The sequence below is a fragment of the Diaphorina citri genome, unplaced genomic scaffold (genome assembly GCF_000475195.1).
Source record: "Diaphorina citri unplaced genomic scaffold, Diaci psyllid genome assembly version 1.1 scaffold1563, whole genome shotgun sequence".
NCBI lineage: Eukaryota > Metazoa > Arthropoda > Insecta > Hemiptera > Psyllidae > Diaphorina > Diaphorina citri.
Window position 1 is genome coordinate 82,033 of NW_007378989.1, and position 21,472 is coordinate 103,504.

General features: G+C 38.5%; 1 protein-coding gene and 1 long non-coding RNA gene across 2 annotated transcripts; both read right to left on the bottom strand.

Moving 5' to 3' along the window:
- Window positions 1-145: 145 nt before the first annotated feature.
- On the bottom strand, window positions 146-21,329 carry LOC103516415. Its single transcript, XM_026828820.1, has 15 exons — window positions 21,114-21,329; window positions 19,689-20,603; window positions 18,903-19,513; window positions 18,331-18,673; window positions 17,560-17,770; window positions 16,856-17,118; window positions 15,970-16,290; window positions 15,435-15,568; window positions 14,641-14,645; window positions 14,184-14,321; window positions 11,428-11,617; window positions 10,815-10,992; window positions 1,933-2,088; window positions 1,052-1,219; window positions 146-401 (listed from the first exon to the last, which is right to left on the bottom strand). The coding sequence occupies exons 1-15, from the start codon at window positions 21,132-21,134 to the stop codon at window positions 231-233; spliced, it is 3,825 nt and encodes a 1,274-aa protein (XP_026684621.1). The 5' UTR covers window positions 21,135-21,329; the 3' UTR covers window positions 146-230.
- Window positions 3,056-3,849, bottom strand: LOC113470408. Its single transcript, XR_003393468.1, has 2 exons — window positions 3,730-3,849; window positions 3,056-3,171 (listed from the first exon to the last, which is right to left on the bottom strand). It is a non-coding gene; the product is annotated as an uncharacterized LOC113470408 (long non-coding RNA).
- Window positions 21,330-21,472: the final 143 nt, after the last annotated feature.

Here is a 21,472-nt window from a genome sequence, read left to right on the forward strand (position 1 = left end):
GTGCGATTTCCGTCCGTACCGGGAATTTGTCCCAAGTTACCATAGCGTCCCGTGTTCGGGCAGTTTACGATAGCTATGATTACCTTTCGAATTTTATTAGTGTACCTTGCTTTATTATTATGGCTTTATTCCCGAGATCGGTTTTGCTTTATTCCTGAGATAGATTTTCAAGTAGAGCTTTGGGGGAACTGTGATATAACCAATTGCCTGGCCATTGGCTATACAGAATCTCAAAGAGGGACATCCACAACAGAGCCACATTCCCCAACATACTTCACTAGTTCATTGAGCACTGGGTGACTTTGAGCAATCACCTGTAAGTCACCCAAAATTATGAGCTTGTGTTTCGCCCTTGATATGGCCACGGTCAGTCGCTTGCGGTCATTCAGGATTTTGGACTCCTGGCAAAGAAAAGGATATTGGAATAAAAATTATACCTCTACCAAAAGTGACAATTGATCTTTCCTTTCTGTACAACTCTTTCTCTTGACCCCGGTTTTTTCTCCACACACCATCTTGGGGGTTTGATTCTTAAGCCTTGTCACATCTCATGAATCGTTTGGCCTCCTTGATAAGTCTCTTATTGGTGTGAGAATCATCTTCAGGTTCACTCAACACAGACGAGGACTCACTCATAGAACTAGTCGCTACATATTCATCTTCAGTCCCATTGTCGTTCAGGAATGGGTCTTCGTAATCATACGAATCCTCTTCGCTAGTCATGTTCACATCAGCTGCACCTGCATCTGCTCCTGTGGCGGTTTTTCGACGCACAATTTTTAGTGCTCACTGCAGCATTGTAGGATTTTCCAAATATCTCAATAATCTCAGCTCCCAATGTTTACCTACCATGCTGGTACTGATCGCTATGAGCATTTATATTATAAATACTTAGCTACTCATTTTACTCACGAGGCTGAGTGGGCCCCGCAACAGCCAGTCACGGAATCAATCATTTGCATGATAAAATTTTTTTGACCCCGCCGGGAATCGAACACGGGTCTCCCCGGGTTTATTAGGCTAAAGTTTGTGACCATTCTAATGAACTTACTTTACTCTTCGAAGTACAAGTGCTCGAGTACAGAATAATGGACTTATCTCGTCCCTGGTACTGGTCCACGGTGTTAATCTCAATGTCTTTATCTAGCAGACGCTTCAATAGACTCACTTGATTTCTGTACGTGGCTATCACGCCGATGTGATCAGTGGGAATACCTGACTGTGAGAACAAGAAGAAAGTGAGATATTATAATACGATAAAGGGAATGTTATGATCTTTACGGATAGATACATTGAAAAAAGAGGTTAAGATCCAAACTCTGTGATAAACGCAGAAAAAGTGGCTATCACGCCGATGTGATCAGTGGGAATACCTGACTGTGAGAACAAGAAGAAAGTGAGATATTAAAATACGATAAAGGGAATGTTATGATCTTTACGGATAGATACATTGAAAAAAGAGGTTAAGATCCAAACTCTGTGATAAACGCAGAAAAGTTCGAAGATAGAACATGGTGCAGAGTGCAGAGGCTTTGTCCACAGTCTACCCATTTCTGGAACGACTTGAGATTTCATTTGATGATGATAGGGAATGTTGTATTGTTATTAGTAAGTTTGGTCTTCACCACAGAAAGAGCCTTAACGTAGAAACACAATACCATCACGTCACGTGACTCCGAAAGATGTAGCTCAAAGTTTTCCCAAATAATATTGTAGGTAGGTAATTTCGTTCAGGACAGCCATACTACTATCACGTCACGTGAGCTCACGTGAATAGGCGCGTAGCTTGCCACCGAAAGGAGGGTAAACCCCCCCTCCCTCACTAAAGACCTTAGCATTTATATAAAGCCACATTGAAACCCCTAAAAAAAATAAAAAAAAAAATCAAAGAGAACTTCTAGTGCTTGATTATTGAAGTTTAAAAGACATTACCTGAACAAGAGCAGTCACTATAGTATGGATGACGTTTGCTTCATTTTGATTGGCTGCTTCGTTTGCATTATCACAGTTAACATTAAGAAATATCACAGATGATTCCAATTGGTGGGACAAACATTTTTGTAACCAAACTTGATCCGTGTTGAAATTCTGAGTAAGAAACAAAAAGGTGATCTTGAAGTCTCGGAATCCAGAATATGTTATAAATTCATTACATCTATTAAAACATGGACTTATTTGTAGTAAAGAATCTCTTAACAACTTTTGTGGGTATCACAGACTATCACAGCATTACTAAGTGAGTCCTTGACTATCTATGTATCATTTTCCGTTAACTATCAATCTTTATACACTGGTAAGATCACAACTAATCGCTACTCAATTACTACCTAAAGAGCTGCTCAAAAGCTACCTACCTGTATTCAGAGCATTGAGCCGAAAAAATTTCGACCTCTTTTAAACACACTGTACAAAGAAACAAAAAGGTGATCTCGGAATCCAAAATGTATTGTGTTATAAACTCATTACATCTATTAAAACATGGAGTATTATTATTTGTAGTAAAGAAGAAAGTCTCTTAACAACTATTGTGGGTATCACAGACTATCACAGCATTACTAAGTGAGTCCTTGACTAACTAACTATGTATCATTTTCCGTTAACTATCAATCTTTATACTTTCTCTCCCTCTCTCTTTTTCACTATCTCTCTCTCTCTCTCTCTCAAACTTCACCTCAAACATCTTTAGTGGCATCCTCTTTGGTGGCCATTACCATTAATATCTTTTTTATATTTATAATTTTATTTTCTACATCCTTTTCAATGTTAAACCTATGTATGTACTTATGTTTGATGTAAATAAATGAGGCCTGTTTAAACTGTTGGCATAATGGGACTTTTAGTACCTACAATTAAGGACATTTTAATTCATTTACTTTTAACACTTTCAACGCCCGGGTCCAGACTTAGATTGGAAATGCAATCGCCCCGGGACTCTCTAGCCTCAGGATCAAATTATGTAAAAATAAAGAGGCCTTTCTAAACTGTTGTCCCCTGTACTCGACAGTACCTACAATTAATTCTAATTCATTTACTTTTAACACTTTCAACGCCCGGGTCCAGACTTAGATTGGAAATGCAATCGCCCCGGGACTCTCTAGCCTCAGGATCCAAAGTCCAAACATCGCTGACTTGTTTGGATTTATGTCTGGCCGCTTGAAACTCCATGCGAACCTGAAACAGAATAATTCAATAAACCAAGTGAGATTCGAGGTCACGGGTTCGATTCCCGCCCCGGCCGAACTTTTATCATAAATTTAAATAGATCAGGATTTATATCGAAATGGTTGTTTTCTTTTTCTTATCCTAACCTTCTTCTTTCGATTTCAGGACGATTCCCTCTATTAAACTTCGGGACGATATGATAAGACCGCACACTCGAGTCTACCCTGGTACGTAAACCGGTTGACTAGTTGCGTTATAAACCGGTTCATACGGTACTGCGCTGTCAGACATGTGGTGACTACAGGGCGGTCTAGTCGTGAGAAGAGACTCTCGGATAAGCCAAGCTCACTGAAACCAGAGGAATCAACATTATTGAACGAAAAAGAGTTCAAAGTTTTCATCTAGCCAGCCTAGTTAGCTTGGTTGGTAGCAGACCTTAGCAGTTACAGTTCCCTCTATCAAACTTCTTCTTTTTCTTCTTAAAAAAAGTAGGTAGTATTTTATTGTGTGTGCATTTCTTTAATGAATGGCTACTTACTATGCTACTCAATTAATGAAATGGTTTACCAATGCCGTCATGTGAAACACAAAACGTATATGTTGTTCTGTTAGATGTTCAGTGGCCTGTGTACTGAGAGCCTTGAGAGGATTAGCATCAGAGAGAGAATCTTGACCGTCTTCCCTGAGAATGGTATACAAGCAGATTATGCATTACGTTAAAGATAAATAAATTCGATTAATAAATCTTATATTATAAGAACATAAGTAAATAAAAACAAACTTAGGTTAAACTCGCGGGAAACTTAAATTAAATTTGCTTTTGGGAACCATTGGGTATTTAGGTAGATGGCTGGCTTTCCCCTATCCCGTCTTCCTTCTCTCCTACCTAGGAGGGCTAACTTCCTCGCTAACTAGGCTGGGTTCAAATTAAATTAAATTGATCCCAAGGACAAAAAGAAAACCTAGACCCTTGATCCACTCGACTCAAGGCAATTTGAACACGAGGGCTCGAAGTTAAGGCAGTCGTTTTACAACAGTGGTAATGAAGGATACTCCTGAAAACCCCTACGTATCTAAAGCAGAGCAAAGGTAAAGGTCTGGTATCTTACCTAGCTTCTCGACTGACCACTAGGGGAGACAACTGTTCCGGATCTCCTACTAGCACGAACTTCTCAGCCGACAGGAGAGGAGGTAGTACAGCAGGGAGCAATACTTGCGTAGCTTCATCCACTATACATACATTGAACGTACGCTTTGTAAGTAGAGGATGTACGGAGCCCATACAGGTAACGCCTACAACTGGCTGGAAACAGGGATTTTTTATTTTATTTGACACAAGGGTAGTAACACATAATACCTAAACTGTAAACACAGGTGGAAATCATTTTGAAATCCATAACTATAGTAAAAAAAAAAACATTGGAAAATGACGTCTAAACTATAAAAAAAAACATAGATAGAATTTACATAAAAATTCCCAACTGTATTAACACCTAATTATCTCTTAATATCTTCTAAAAACTCTTCAATACTATAAAATGCTTTTTTGGTAACATGTCTTCAAGAGATCCATATCCTTCATGTAGATTGTTGTACCTAAATATTTTTTTGGGGCTATACTCAAAGGAAACCCTGTTAGAATGCTTCAGATAGGTGGGATCTCAAGTGTATTGGACACTTTGAATGTTATCAGTTGATAGGTGAGAAAGATGGGCAAATAACACGGATTTCTTACGGAATACACGGGCGTTGGTCACAACTGACAAGGTAACATGTTCTTTCATTAGAATGAAAGAATCTTTTCGTTTCCATTTCTCTTAAACCTAATGGTAGTTGATTAAAAAGTTTCATTCCATTGTATTGTACACTTTTTTCATACAATGAGGGCGGCATTGGATTCATATAATATGTTTTCAGTGATTCGTCATTTGGATTGCCTTTCTATTAGTCACCCACAGGTCCTCATGAATAAGGTCTGGTTTGGTTTTTCCCCGTGTGTGTTTTTTCCCCCCTTTAATAAAGCGCTTAAACTCTACGAACAGGAGGTCTTTCGTGCCTGAGTGTTTACAATAATGAATTTTCCATCAAATATCAACAACTTACCTGCTTTCTAATTCTCGAATGATCATCGATTGAGAGGACTCGGAAAATTTCTCCTGGTTTCGTTTGTCCAACATTTCCTTCAATCGAGCTACTTCGGACTCGAGTTTCCTGATGGTTGCTTGTAGGAGCAGGGGGTTGGGAGGGCCACAATAGTCCAAAGGGAGAGGGTAGTGGATTCTGTAATGATGAAAAGGAAACGATTCCAGTTAGGCCAGCCATCCGTTTTTTTAGTACCAAAACAAGTTTTGAGGTGCCTAGAGCCTAAATCCAAAGTTTCAGCCAATGGTCCGTGTGTGTGAGCCTTACCTGTCCGATGAAAAGGAAACGATTCCAGTTAGGTCAGCCATTCGTTTTTTAGTACCAAAACAAGTTTTGAGGTCCCTAGAGCCTAAATCCAAAGTTTCAGCCAATGGTCCGTGTGTGTGAGCCTTACCTGTCAAATTCCACTGAGTAGGTAACAATGAGATATCTCTTGTTACTGCTAGTGTGCGCGTTGGAGTAGAAACTAGAAGTGCCCTTCCGAAGACAGCGCAAAGCTTCCAGATCCTCATAGGTGAGAAGGTCTAACGTAATCGAGTCACTTGTCTTGAGGAAGCCCGACCGTAGCATGGAGAGAAACACATCGAACTGTTTAAAGTTTCCAGTCTTGTGAGTCATGTTCTCTATGTCTGAAAAAGGGTCAGTCAATGGATTACACTGTGATAAACAAACTTTGAGGGTGAGTTTCACCAACTTACTTTTTAGCCTCTAACAGCCCTGTAACTTAACAGCTCCCTTAAGCCTATACAAATCAAATGGAACTTAACAGACTGTTAGCTTAACAGGTCTGTTAAGGGCTGAAAAAATATCGGTGAAATCCACTGCTAGTCTAATAAATTGACTGAATATAAATATACCGAACTAGATAAACAAACTTTGAGGGTGAGTTTCACCAACTTACTTTTTAGCCTCTAACAGCCCTGTGACTTAACAGCTCCCTTAAGCCTATACAAATCAAATGGAACTTAACAGACTGTCAGCTTAACAGGTCTGTTAAGAGCTGAAAAAATATCGGTGAAATCCACTGCTAGTCTAATAAATTGACTGAATATAAATATACCGAACTTTTGAGCTCGTGAATGAAGTAAGAGGGTCTCTTAAGTTAGAAACACACTACTATCACGTCACGTGAGCTCATGGGGAGTCAAAAGATGTATGTAGTTCAAAGTTTTCTTATAATATTGTAAGTAATTTCATTCATGATAGCCACACTGCCCTCACGTCACGAGAGCCCAAGCGACGTGATAGTAGTGCAGCTGTCCTGAACGAAATTACCTAAAATATTGATAGTTTTGCGGCATTGGATTCATATAATATGTTTTCAGTGATTCGTCAGAATCGTCAGTCGTCACTTGGATTGCCTTCCTATTAGTCACCCACAGGTCCTCATGAATAAGGTCTGGTTTGGTTTTTCCCCGTGTGTGTTTTTTCCCCCCTTTAATAAAGCGCTTAAAAATTGTTGCGACGACCTATGAACTCAAAGCGAGAAAGTTTTAGACCGGAACTTGGCCTGGCGCACTGCCGTGCGCCTAGATAACACTTCAGTCGTTAATTTAAGACCGGTTTTAGCGTCATCTATGTTAAACTACAAACTACGCCGAGCAAGGCCAATAAATGGATGGGTGATCGATTGGACGTGGTATGGTGAGAAAGAAAAACAAGGCATTTGAAAGTGTCGGGACACACGCCCGAGCCGAGTCGCAGACTAGTTTATTTTAAATTTTCACATCCAACACTCGGCCGTATGTCGGCGCAGGCTCGGTGTGGTTATGTGTATCCAGAACTTTCTTGAAGAAATGAGGAAATTCCCCGTTCTGCATGGCCGTAGTTCGAACCGGTGTGTTCTCCTACCACCGCACTGACATCGGATTCTGCTCGGGGAGGACGCGATGCGGTTATGTGTGTCCCGACCTTCATGAGCACCAGCAGTTAAGGAATTTTAATTGTGTTAAGCATAAATGCTTGTCACAAATGTCGTTCCCTACTAAATGCACTACGATAAATTTTATGACTTGACTGGGACTCGAACCACCAACCTCCAGATCCAAATTCCACTGCGCTAACCACTACACCACTGAGGTTGGTGCATTTAATTAAAACAAATTTCTTACGAGATTACAAACCAAGAGTAGGCATGTACCTAACTAAGTAGGTACCTACATAAAAAAAAAAAAAAAAATCTTATAAAACATAGTATAAGTACATGAGAAAACCGAATTGTATTTATCCAAACAAAATGCGTAAAAATAACATTATGTTTAACAAATAGGTGTAGGTACGACACGAAATATCATACATTCATAACGGGAGAAGAGAGATATACATTTTCTCTTCTGTACACAAATAAATCACATCTGTTATACAAGCACAATTTCGATCGTACATGAACAGTTTCAGCAAGAAGATCACTGTTAAACAGCAACAAAGAAATTTATTTACAAAACGGATTCTTCAAACAGGATTATCAGGGTATACAATACCTACAAAGTGATGCAAGGGCTAATACGATGGAGTCTGTATGGAATGTTTTCAAAAAAATATGACAAGACTAAAAACTTTTGACATTCAATATGCAATCAAATACATAAAAAAAAAATAATAATAAAATAAAATAAAAATTGAAGATCTTTCAGCTTTGCTTACCCCGTGAGGACCTTGTAAAGGAGAAAATTATACCTCTACCAAAAGTGACAATTGATCTTTCCTTTCTGTACAACTCTTTCTCTTGACCCCGGTTTTTTCTCCACACACCATCTTGGGGGTTTGATTCTTAAGCCTTGTCACATCTCATGAATCGTTTGGCCTCCTTGATAAGTCTCTTATTGGTGTGAGAATCATCTTCAGGTTCACTCAACACAGACGAGGACTCACTCATAGAACTAGTCGCTACATATTCATCTTCAGTCCCATTGTCGTTCAGGAATGGGTCTTCGTAATCATACGAATCCTCTTCGCTAGTCATGTTCACATCAGCTGCACCTGCATCTGCTCCTGTGGCGGTTTTTCGACGCTTCTTTTTACTTGTAGGTGAACCGGTGGGAGATTTACTTCCTGAAAAAAAAAAACGGAATTTTTGTCATTAGATTTTTTTTAGAACATAATAGGTCATCATTTATAACACAATAGGTTGACACCCTTTTGAAGGCCCGCGCCGACATACGGCCGAGTATTGACTATTGAAGGTGCTACAGCGAGAGAGAAAGACAAGGTACTTATTTGAACGTATCGGGACCCACCGCAACGGGTTGAGCCCGTTCCGTCATAGTTCAGTTGACAGTGCGGGTTCTGCACGGGTGCTATGTGGTTAATGTGGTAAAGTGTGTCCCGACAAGTTCTTCTTCTTTTTAGTCCGTCCTTCCTTTATTAAATTACAATAGTAATAATAATAGGTATAGGGACGGACTATTGTATTCGCTTCGTTGTCGTCTGTGTGTCTGTCTGACCCCATAGAAGGACTTATCCAAACCTGGTTACCAGGAAAACGAAAGTGGTGGTGCAAATTTTGTCCAGAAAACAAAAAAAAAAAAAACTGGTTTTTGGGGGATTTTTTTTACATCTTCTTACACAAATGAGCTCTGGGCCTCGTTTCATCAAACTATTGTATTACAAGACTTGTAATACAGGCAATTTAATTTACAAGCCAGAAGTATTCTAATCTGTGTTTCACGAAAATAATTCCAAAACTTGGAAATGTACCATTTCTTCAAATTTAAATGTTTGGTTTTACAGCAAATTTGCCTGTATTATAAGTAAATTGGTTTCATAAAAAAAATATAAGTCTAAAATAATTTAATGTGTTTTCCCTGTAACATTTCAAAAGTCCGTCTTTCAAGTCTTGATTTGTAAACAATTTGCCTGGTTGCCAGGCAACAGCATAGGCCAGTAGAATGAAAATTAGAAGTTTGGAAAACATCGTTTCATGAAAATTTTATAGGACTCCCAACAATAGTGTCAATTTATTGGTATTTTCTAAGTGTGCTGGGAGGCACGCGAACGTCAAGAGCAATTCTAGGATTTTCATCTCCTATTTTCAATTGAAAAAATGACCAAATATGTGATTCAGGCTGTTGTACTGTTTAATGGAATAACTTCAGAGATATTCTCTCCCTCTCTGAATGCAGATATTCTACAAAAGTCCATTGATTTAAGATTACTCTAGATAGGTAATAAATTACACCTTTGCAAAAGGTAAAGGAATACTTAAATATTGAAGATCAAGATATCCTAAGTCATTCAGTTTGTGGCAGGTCAACTATTTACAAAACCTCTCCACCCTTTCTGAAGATCAAGATATTGAGCAGAAAATGTTTCAAAATTCAGTTTCATAAGTATATATCTCTCTCTTTCTCTCAGATTTATTTAAAAGATCTAGTTCTCCAGAAATAAAAGTTACAAACCTGTAACACTGTTTTCCATATTTACACTTGGGCCTCTTCTTGGGAGTGTTGTTACTGTTTCTGTTAGCATTGGATGGTCCTGGAGTGTTCTCATCATTTTCCACATTGCCATTGGTTGCAGTCTTATCAGTTCCTGGAGTTTTCATATCAACATTCAGTGGAGGAATGAAGTCCTTGTCTTTCTTATCACAATCTGTTGAACTATCACTCCTTGCATACCCTAGAAGTAATACAAAGATATATATGCTTGTTTTTTTTTTTTTTTTTTTTTTTTTTTTTTTTTTTCCCGTTAGTTGGTAGCGTGTCTACCTTATGAGCGCTAGGCCGCGGGTTCGATCGATTCCTGCCCAGGGCGGATTTTATCCTGAACGGATAATGTTCGTTCTCGGAACGGCTGGCTTTCTATATTTTCTTCACTCAGTTTGCTAGGCTGTTAGCTACCAAGGTACCTACCTGATACTCTGCTTGGGTAGTTGTTAGACCAAGGGTCAGGTCTACTGCAGTAGATAGGTATCAACTTTGTATGTGTAGGTACCCAACTTTGTATGTGAGGTACCTATCTGCTATTCTGCTTGGTCAATTGGTAGAATGAAGACATGGCCTACATCTCATGTTGAAATTATTTTGGATAGTTTACATACAAAGTGCATTTCAACGTGAGACTGTAGACCTAAGGATGATATAAAAAATAATAATAATAATAAAAATGGCTTTTACTAATTACACTTCTGCTTCCAACAGGTTAGGATCTTGTGCAATTGCAGTCCCAAGTGTCTATACTAACCTTTGCTTTGACAGTTTGATGAATTAAATGAACTGGAATCCATATCAGAAATAACATGAGGTACACACTGTACAATGAAGAAATGTTTAAATCTTTAAGCTGTGTCCACACATAGTTGTCGACTGTCGATCGATGTCGACTGAAACCGTACACTGTCTAGACAACATAGATTCACCACACATCGATCGACGGCGCGTCGTCGACTGGGTGTGGAGCGAGGACATACCTCTACAGATGATTTTTCATACACAAAAAGCCACTCAGATGCTTAGGTGTAGGGACAAAGAGCCCTAAAGGATGGGTTAAGCTTATACTAATCTTCCTCTTACCAACTCGGGAATGGTGGCTGTTTCGACCATTTGATTGGCACACTCGAGTCTACCCTGGTACGTAAACCGGTTGACTAGTTGCGTTATAAACCGGTTCATACGGTACTGCGCTGTCAGACATGTGGTGACTACAGGGCGGTCTAGTCGTGAGAACAGACTCTCGGATAAGCCAAGCTCACTGAAACCAGAGGAATCAACATTATTGAACGAAAAAGAGTTCAAAGTTTTCATCTAGCCAGCCTAGTTAGCTTGGTTGGTAGCGTGTCTGCCTTATAAGCGCTAGGCCGCGGGTTCGATCGATTCCTGCCCAGGGCGGATTTTATCCTGAACGGATAATGTTCGTTCTCGGAACGGCTGGCTTTCCCCTATCCCGTCTTCCTTCTCTCCTACCTAGGAGGGCTAACTTCCTCGCTAACTAGGCTGGGTTCAAATTAAATTAAATTGATCCCAAGGACAAAAAGAAAACCTAGACCCTTGATCCACTCGACTCAAGGCAATTTGAACACGAGGGCTCGAAGTTAAGGCAGTCGTTTTACAACAGTGGTAATGAAGGATACTCCTGAAAACCCCTACGTATCTAAAGCAGAGCAAAGGTAAAGGTCTGGTATCTTACCTAGCTTCTCGACTGACCACTAGGGGAGACAACTGTTCCGGATCTCCTACTAGCACGAACTTCTCAGCCGACAGGAGAGGAGGTAGTACAGCAGGGAGCAATACTTGCGTAGCTTCATCCACTATACATACATTGAACGTACGCTTTGTAAGTAGAGGATGTACGGAGCCCATACAGGTAACGCCTACAACTGGCTGGAAACAGGGATTTTTTATTTTATTTGACATAAGGGTAATAACACACAGTACCTAAACTGTAAACACAGGTGGGATTAAAACAAAAATCAAACATACCTACTTACTTTTGGCAGTAAAATGTTAAAATTTTCAAATGTTTGATTTTTTTCCATTTACAAAATGGCGCGTTTTTCTTTTCAAAAAATAATCAGCTGATTTCGAGACAGCTTCGATGTCAAGGTCAAAAAGATTCGTTCACACGAATGCTTTGCTGAACGCGAGAAAACGTACTGGGTTATGGGGGCCCGCGTTAATTTTGCGTAATATGAAATTCCAAGTTTATATGTACATTCTACATTGTACAACCTAGCCCAGTTAGCTAGGAGAGTTTGTCTTGTAAGCGCTAGACCGTGCGTTCGATTTCTCGGAACGGCTGGCTTTCTCCTATCCTGTCTTTGTTCTCTCTTTGCAAGTTGCTTTCAGAATGAGTAGCTTTTTAAGCCAAAAATTACAAAAATAACTACTACGTTATCAGGAAATGCAAAATGTCACTTTCGAAATATCTACCTAATACCTACATATCTGGGTTCATCTGTGAAGAAAACTATCTAGCTAGTCCATAGGTATAGTAAATGAACACTTACTTGTAGCAGGTAGGTTTGTATGGAGATTGGAGATCTATATTGAATCATACTTTATACCTACATAAAATATCAATAAAAAAAAAAAAAAAAAAAAAAAAAAAACAAAAAAAAAGTAGCTTTTTGAGCCAAAAATTACAAAAATAACTACTACGTTATCAGGAAATGCAAAATGTCACTTTCGAAATATCTACCTGATACATATCTGGGTTCATCTGTGAAGAAAACTATCTAGCTATAGTCCATAGGTATAGTAAATGAACACTTTTACTTATAGCAGGTAGGTTTGTATGGAGATTGGAGATCTATATTGAATCATACTTTATATCTACATAAAATATCAATAAAAAAACATCGAAAAATACAAGAATTACAACAAATCCCTGACAATTACTATAACTGGACTGCAAATATTACTTTCCTCATGGTAAAATATAGGTACTTTGTAGGTACTAGGTATAAGGGAAATTAAAAAAACGGAAGCTGCTGTGGGTTATTTATTTTGACACGTGGATTAAAACACGAAAATTTCGGTACCTCTTTTTCAAGGACTCAGAATTTCCCACAACACTGATCACTTTCCTCATGGTAAAATATAGGTACTTTGTAGGTACTAGGTATAAGGGAAATTAAAAAAATGGAAAATGCTGTGGGACGTGGGTTATTTATTTTGACACGTGGATTAAAACACGAAAATTTCGGTACCTCTTTTTCAAGGACTCAGAATTTCCCACAACACTGATCAATTAAAACAAAAATCAAACATACTTTTGGCAGTAAAATGTTCAAATTTTCAAATGTTTGATTTTTTCCATTTACAAAATGGCGCGTTTTTCTTTTCAAAAAATAATCAGCTGATTTCGAGACAGCTTCGATGTCAAGGTCAAAAAGATTGTTACATGTTCTTTCATTAGAATGATAAATCTTTTCGTTTCCATTTCTCTTAAACCTAATGGTAGTTGATTAAAAAGTTTCATTCCATTGTATTGTACACTTTTTTCATACAATGATGTATTATGAGGTTCTGATGGTATTGTATTTTCATTATTGTTTAGTGCGAAGGGCATCCACTCGTAAAATTTTTGTACCCTAAACCAAATGTCAGCCCAAAGCAATCACCCAAGGGCTGATTGAGAAGCTTGAGATCTCAATTTTCATTATTGTTGAGTGCGAAAGGCATCCACTCGTAAAATTTTTGTACCCTAAACCAAATGTCAGCCCAAAGCAATCACCCAAGGGCTGATTGAGAAGCTTGAGATCTCAAGCAAATAACACGGATTTCTTACGGAATACACGGGCGTTGGTCACAACTCACAACATGAAGGACTAATCACGTTTGATATTTGACTATTGGCACGGAATTTACGTAATTAATTGACAGAAATAGGTAGGTAATCAATTAAAAGATTAAAACATGAGAGCTCTACTTGCTAAATACATATATTACAGAGTAATGATTTTTTTTCTTTTATCAGACCAGATCCTGTTTTGAAAGCAATTTCTCTTTGCGTTTCAAATTCATAACTTCTGATGTCTTGTTACCTAGATTTTCTTTAGCTTTAGTAAGTACTTACCAACCAACTGAAACTGCAGAAAACAGGTACCTATTAATTTTAAGACTGCATCATCCTTTAGTAAATCTCTGGTGATCTCCTCTCCACCAAGATGATTTCAAATGCTACATTGCAGAACTCTTCAAGAGATCCAAAGTTTCGCTATTTAGGGCTATACAGGGAAAAAACTCAAAAAGAACTAGCGCTTCTCACGACTTTACCTTTAGCCACAGCTCGTTCAAATTTTGCAGACAGCTTCCATAATTAATGATTATCAATAGTGTCCGGGGGACGGACCTCGAGAAATGTACGGGTCGGCCGCCATTTAACACCAAATGTTTTAAGCATCAAATGATTTAAGCATCCTAAAATATAAGTTTAAATACCTAGTCGTAGGAATGGTACTCGGTCAATGAGTCTGATGAGTAGATTGTCCACGGCAGAGTGTGTATGACTGGTGACTAGAACACTTAATTTAAGTCTGACAAAGAGTTCTATAAGGCAGGCTAGGGTGGATGATTTTCCTGAAAACGGAGAATACAGGCGACGTTAGTATTTCAGTAAAAAAAAAAAAAAAAATCTGGTGTGAACATCACACGACTTTCCTTATCCTATTGAATGGTGCTTATTTGGGTGTTCTGTTGTAACATTGAGATCTCAACTGGGGTTTCAAGTTATACAGAAGAGTTGATAAAGATGAAATTATAGATATGAATTTCGAAAAGAATGGTTAGATGAACTTACTTTAGAAGCGTAAAACTCAGCTAGCTGCTCTGGACTTGTGCAGTGTTTGGTGCAAATGACGTCACAATACGGAACTATGCTTTTGTGTACACGACTGACTGAACCTAGAAGAGGAATAATAATGAGGGAATTTCAATTGGGTTAAGCATACATGTTTGTCACAAATGTCGTCTCTCCTAAGCAAATAACAATTATCTGAAAAGAGATACAATCTGGCTTAGTTAGCTTGGAGGGTAGTGCACCTGCCTTGTAAGCGATTGGTCACGGGTTCGATTCCCGCCGGGGCCGAACTTTATCCAAAGTTTCTTCCGACCCTATTTAAGTAGGAAAGGCTAGGAAATAGAAGTCCCAAAATCGAATAAAAAAAGGACAGAGATTTGGCCCGGCGAGGATTGAAAGATTTGAAAGGACGTCTAATTGGATCCAGGGCAACTATCTCCCTTCTCCCCTTGACTGGTTTGTCATGTCCCAGCGCACCAGAAGCCAAGGAAGAACGAGAGACTCTGGCACCATCATTACTCCCAGAATAGGAGAGAGCAACCCCCTCTGAAGTGTAAGCACACTATTAACACTTCAGAGGGGTAAAGTTCCCAGTCTAGTTAGCTTGGAAGGTAGCGCACCTGTCTTGTAAGCGCTAGATGGAGGGTTATATTCCCGAACTTTATCCTTAACAGATCAGGTTTGTCCTCGGAACAGACTGGCTTTCTCATATTATCCTGTCCTCCTTCTTTCTTCGATTTCGGGACGATAAGTTCTCAGTCGCTACAGTTCCCTCCGTTAAAAAAATCCTAAAACGTATTATACGCGTTCTTGCTGAAACTACCTAGTTAGTTTGACGAAAAATTCATACACAATTATTAACTTCAAGTACAACCAGTTTAGTTCAATTTTACCTGAGGTAAAGCAAGAGGCCCGAGTCTACCGCTTGATCTCCCATCTCACTCATCATCATTGCGTACAGTATCACCTGTCCTCTATGTTCTGCAGAGCGAGAGGCCCGGCCTGTCTTCAACTCAAGAGGCAATGTCTGGAAAAACGCACAATATAGTTACATAATAAAGTAAAATTAATAATAATACATAATGATTATTCTGGAAAACAACAGAGAAATAAGCCCTAGAACAGTCGAAAATGATCCTTCGTGGCCGAATGAGTATTGGCTTGTACACCCGGCAAAGTCAATGTTTTGATTCATTTATTCATTAGATAGATTATCAGGTATGCTTAGAATACGCAGTGTACTCAAGAGCAAAAATGAGTAGCAATAAATAATTAATATGTTTTAGATCCCTACCAATCCTGGGGGATTTCAATATTTTGAATACGCTTCTAAAGGAGTATTTGGCTCACTTTGGTCAGTGTTCAGCTGTTCAGTAGTCAAAATAAAAATCCCTTTCATCCTAATAACACATTCTGTATCTACTTTACCTTGACGACATTCCGAGAGCGAACTTTCACGGTGACGTCCACCTTGCCTTTGATTCCCAAATTGGGGAGCCAAATATTCTCCTCAATGTCTTGTACTTTCACTATTTGGCCATCCCAAGTAGATTTGCCAGGGGGTTTCTTCGAGTCTACATAGGTAGCAAGGAAGTTCTGAATGCGAGGTATGAACGAGGTGAGTTCTGCCTTCGTATCTTCTAAGGACATTAGAGAGCCGTACAACATGAGGATGGTATCCTGAGAGGAAATGAGGCTCTCTATCACCTTACGAAGTTCCGAGTCGGTCCTTAGATTACCTTTCAACACCTGTGCACAATGGGAATAAGAAAATTAGTTTCAATAACCAAGAGTTACACTCTGATAAGTATAAATAAAAAATACCCAAGAGTAGATAGTTAAATGAAAGTGTTCGTGCTCCACGAAAAAAGTAGTGGGTGGCACAAATTAGATAAAATTTTCGTTAATTGTTATACGTATATTGCTTGTATAGGACTGAAAAGTCCCTTAAACCTTGCTGTCCAATGCTGGGACCACAAAGTGAGTTTAATTCTCGGATGAAGCAATCTAAATGGTTGATTTCAATAAAATAGCCAATCAGATTCCTTACTCCGAGAGTTAAACTTAAACCCACTTTGTGGGGCCCTCGGCCTAAACCCCTTTGGAGTTGTGTTGACTCAGCAACTAAATGGAAAGTATTGTATTTCATCTCGTCCATCTGATGAGGGATATACTACGGGATTGGCATGCTACCACACAGACCACAAGAGTCTAATGTAGAAGTTGTTCGATTGCTGCGAAATAAAAACGGCGTTGAAACGCTCTTTTTTCGGGCCTTGGGGGGAAAAAATCCACAGGGAATCGAACCTGGGACCTCCATAGTCCTGATCTTACCTATGAGGTTGAACGATAGCAGGGACTGACTCTCATAGGTATCAACATGGAACTTGCTTCCTCCTGCACTCAAAGCACTCAGATCTCTATCCAGATTGAGACCGAGTGAGTTCTCATTGAGTGCCGTGATGAAACCTGAAGCCACGGCCGGTTGAGTGGAAGAGCTGACGATGACGTATTGGGAGAGAGAGAACACAAGGGAAGGGATGGGGTAGGAACGGGACAGAGAACACGCGTATCTACCTGGAATATTAGACATGGGTTTATAATCAGAACATTAAGACAGATGTTAGTAATGATGTTTCAAAGGGAAAGTCACAATTTAATCAGGTCACAGTGCTTAAAAAGCTGATTTCGTAGCTGATTTTATTTAAGCCCTAATGCCAGTAACTAATTCTGACCTTCTTAACCCTACATAAATAAATAGCGCGGTCAAACTTTCTTGACTTGGCGGGGCGGAGCGCTACCGCACTCCTTAATAAATAAATGGCTACTCAGTTTTAATGTTTAGACTCGTTAAGAGGATAGGACTCCATCATGGCCACTAAGGGGAACCTCTATCTGGTAAAAATTGAGTTTTTTCAGCCTCTTATCCAGCAAAAATTGCGGAATATTGGTAAGTTCCTTTGAAACAAATTATGTACCAAATATTCTCCTCAATGTCTTGTACTTTCACTATTTGGCCATCCCAAGTAGATTTGCCAGGGGGTTTCTTCGAGTCTACATAGGTAGCAAGGAAGTTCTGAATGCGAGGTATGAACGAGGTGAGTTCTGCCTTCGTATCTTCTAAGGACATTAGAGAGCCGTACAACATGAGGATGGTATCCTGAGACGAAATGAGGCTCTCTATCACCTTACGAAGTTCCGAGTCGGTCCTTAGATTACCTTTCAACACCTGTGCACAATGGGAATAAGAAAATTAGTTTCAATAACCAAGAGTTACACTCTGATAAGTATAAATAAAAAATACCCAAGAGTAGATAGTTAAATGAAAGTGTTCGTGCTCCACGAAAAAAGTAGTGGGTGGCACAAATTAGATAAAATTTTCGTTAATTTTCTTCTCGGAAGGGATGTCCTTTTCCTATCATATCCTCGTTCTCCCTTCGATTTCGGGACGATACAGTACAGTTGCCTCGATAAAACCTCTTGAAAAAAGTAATAGGTAAGTAAGTACCTAGTGATGGGTAAATACCCGGGTACTTATTTTTAGGGTAAATACCCTGGGTATTTACCCGGGTAAATACCCAATTTTTATAAATACCCGGGTATTTTCAAGAAGCGCCTCAGTTGAATTGTGCCCGGGAAATTAAAAAAAAAATCAAGTGACGATGTTTTTTGTTCAAGTGACGATGTTTTTTGTTTATTTTTCTTCTTTTTTTAAAATACCCGGGTATTTACCCACCCTGGGGGTGGATAAATACCCAATTTTTATTTACCCACCCAGTGGGTATTTACCCACGACCCATCACTATTGAACAAATCACTCAGTATTGACTTTCTCATACAGAACAAAGCCCCAACGACACTGGTACCTGATACCAGAATATCTGGCTGGAACACAATCAGCCCTCGGCTATTATCCACAATCCAACTCTGATATTCATTACTATACTCTGCCTTGATGTTGATAATATCGCCTACATTGAGCTGGGTATGAACCCAGGACCCCATGACAAGACACCAGGTAGTGGTGTTTTCAGTTGAATCACAAGGTTTGAGGCAAAGTTTGAGTTGAGATCCCGTGATGGTTTCCATGTTTAAGATTTCACATTTGTTGAAACGTGTGAGATCAAGTTTCCTGTGAAGATAAAAAGGGATTGAGATAAAGATTGTTAATTTAGTACACAGTGGCAGAAACCTCATTTGGATGCTAATAAATAAATAGTGATTTGTTTTCCAGCAGTATTTAGGGTTTATCATTAATTATGTATGTTCTGAAACCAATATTTTGAGGACTCCCAAAAATCGTAAACTACATGAGTATTAAGCTTATTCACCTAGTCATAGTACCACGTATTTTTACTTACTGAAGATTGTCTATCTGCGAAAAATTCCATTCTTCATCGTCATCATCAAAATTTATTTTAGAAATGAATGATAGATCAGGGATCAATTTCTTAGATGGAGAACTCAATATGGGAGACTTTGTGGCACTCAAGACAGCAGCAACCTCCTGGGATATGGATGACACTTCTTCTGATTTCTCTGGTGTTCGCGGAACGTTGATAATAGGTGTATACTCTTCACATTTAGCTTCCTTTACTGGAGTTGGCATTTGTAGATTGTGTTCACAATCAGCATTTATTGATAGTTGAACAGCTTCCTCTGATTTTTGAGAGCTATTCTTTCTCTGAGGAAGTTCATTCAAAGTAGTTTTGCCTGACTCATTAATTACTAATGGATGTCCTATATTAACAACCTCTTGATCACAAAGTATATCAATATTTTCTTCCAAGCTGTTTTTCACATTTTTGAATTCAAGGCTATTTTCTTCCCTGTTTGTGGGTTTGGGTGCATTTTCATTTCTATTAGGAGATAAAATATTACCATTTAACTCCACAAGAGGAGATTTACTTCCAAAATTTCCTATCAAAATATTATCAACTGTTTGCTTTGAACAATCAGTATATTCTTTTTCCTTTATTGTATGATCATACTTGTCTTGTTCCAAGTTTTTGTCACTTGGGTGCATTTTCATTTCTATTAGGAGATAAAATATTATCATTTAACTCCACAAGAGGAGATTTACTTCCAAAATTTCCTATCCAAATATTATCAACTGTTTGCTTTGAACAATCAGTATATTCTTTTTCCTTTATTGTATGATCATACTTGTCTTGTTCCAAGTTTTTGTCTCTGACATTTGTGTCAAGTTCTCCTAATAACTGATCTAAAAGATCATCATTCTCAAGAATAGATGGCTTTTGGACTGTAACCTTATCACAAATAGATGGTTTCCTGGAACAAGTGTTCATTTTTTGATCTTTGTCATTCTTTTTATTTTTGAAGTGAACAGATTGATCAGATTTTCCAATGTTCTTGTTATTCAAATTTGACTTGGTATCTACATTTGAAATATTGCTTTGTTTAGACATTCCTCTCTTTTGTTTGTGTTCTTCTGAATTTATATGAGTATTTGTAGTTTTCACATGTAACTTGGAAAGTTTGTTGGGAGGTATATTATCTTCAGTAGTTTTTATCACATTGCTCAGGATTTTATCAGTTCTTGTCTGAAATTTACTGAAACTTTGAGCTCCAGATTTACTTTTAAATGATGCCTGCTCATTGTTTTCATGACTTGGATTTTGTTGAACTAGTACATTCTTAAGTTCATGAGACCTGCCAACAATTGATGAGTTTTTAATTTTCTCCTTTGGTTCATGATTAATTTGTTTTTCACTAGGAGTACTTTCAATTATTTGACAATCATCATTATCAGTTGGGTCATACAACAATTTATTATAGTTGTCTAATTTGAATAATTTCCTCTTACAAGGTTCATCATTTCTTTTTCTCTTCTTCGGTTGATCTGGTGAGCCTGGGATGCATTCAGGACTGCTAAGTAAAAGTTTCACACCACTTTTAGAACATATGTTTTCCTCTTGAGAATTCTTGGCATTTACCTTGGTGAAAAAGCTAGATATTTTCAGCTGTTTAGAGGGAGATTTGTTACTAAATGGATTGGAAGGAACCAGAAAAGTGGAAATTTTTGGTTGATTTTTAGTGTCCTGAAATAAGAAATAAAATATATATAAGTATATATTTATGTAGATAGATATTATACACGCAAAAGCCCAATCAACTCAACTCATTGCAAAGTCTAGTAGCTAGTACTACAGTGGGTTTGGGTTCAATTCCTTAAAGGATTGAATATTTCATTATTTAGTTCTGTGCTAAGTATAGAGTTGTTTGTAGCCTCATGAGGACACTAACTGCCAAGCCATTGAGGTGTTTTCATATTAGATAACATTAGCTTTAGATAAGGACAATATGTAGACTAGCTACTTGTAAGTGGGTAGCTTGTCACAAGACAGAGTATGAGTGGATGATCTATCAATATTAAAGTCATGACCTTCACACCCCACACCCAATAAACTAAACTAATTAGATAGCAGCTGATGCCACAACTAACTAGGTATATTGGAAAATCCAATTGTGACTACAAAAGTTGTAGGTATGAAACTTCATACTAAAGATTACTACTTTATGGGGATGGGCCAATGGGAGCACATACAAACCTTGCTTTTTGTTGGTTTCATGTTTACTTTGGAATCTTTTGAGTTGATATTTGGACAAAGACAAGACTAAGGCCTCTATGACATTCTGCGAACAGTCGGATTTGCCTCTTTTTTGTACCTTTGCAGCGATGCAGCCCTTGGAGCTTTCAACTTATCAACTTTGGAACTTTGAGGTTTGACTGGTTTGAGGTTGAGGTGGCCGGTTTCCGGTTTTTGAGTTTGCCAAAATTTCGAGTTGATATTTGGACAAAGACAATCTTGCCTCTATGACATTTTGCGAACTGTCGGATTTGCCTCTTTTTTGTACCTTTGCAGCGATGCAGCCCTTGGAACTTTCAACTTATCAACTTTGGAACTTT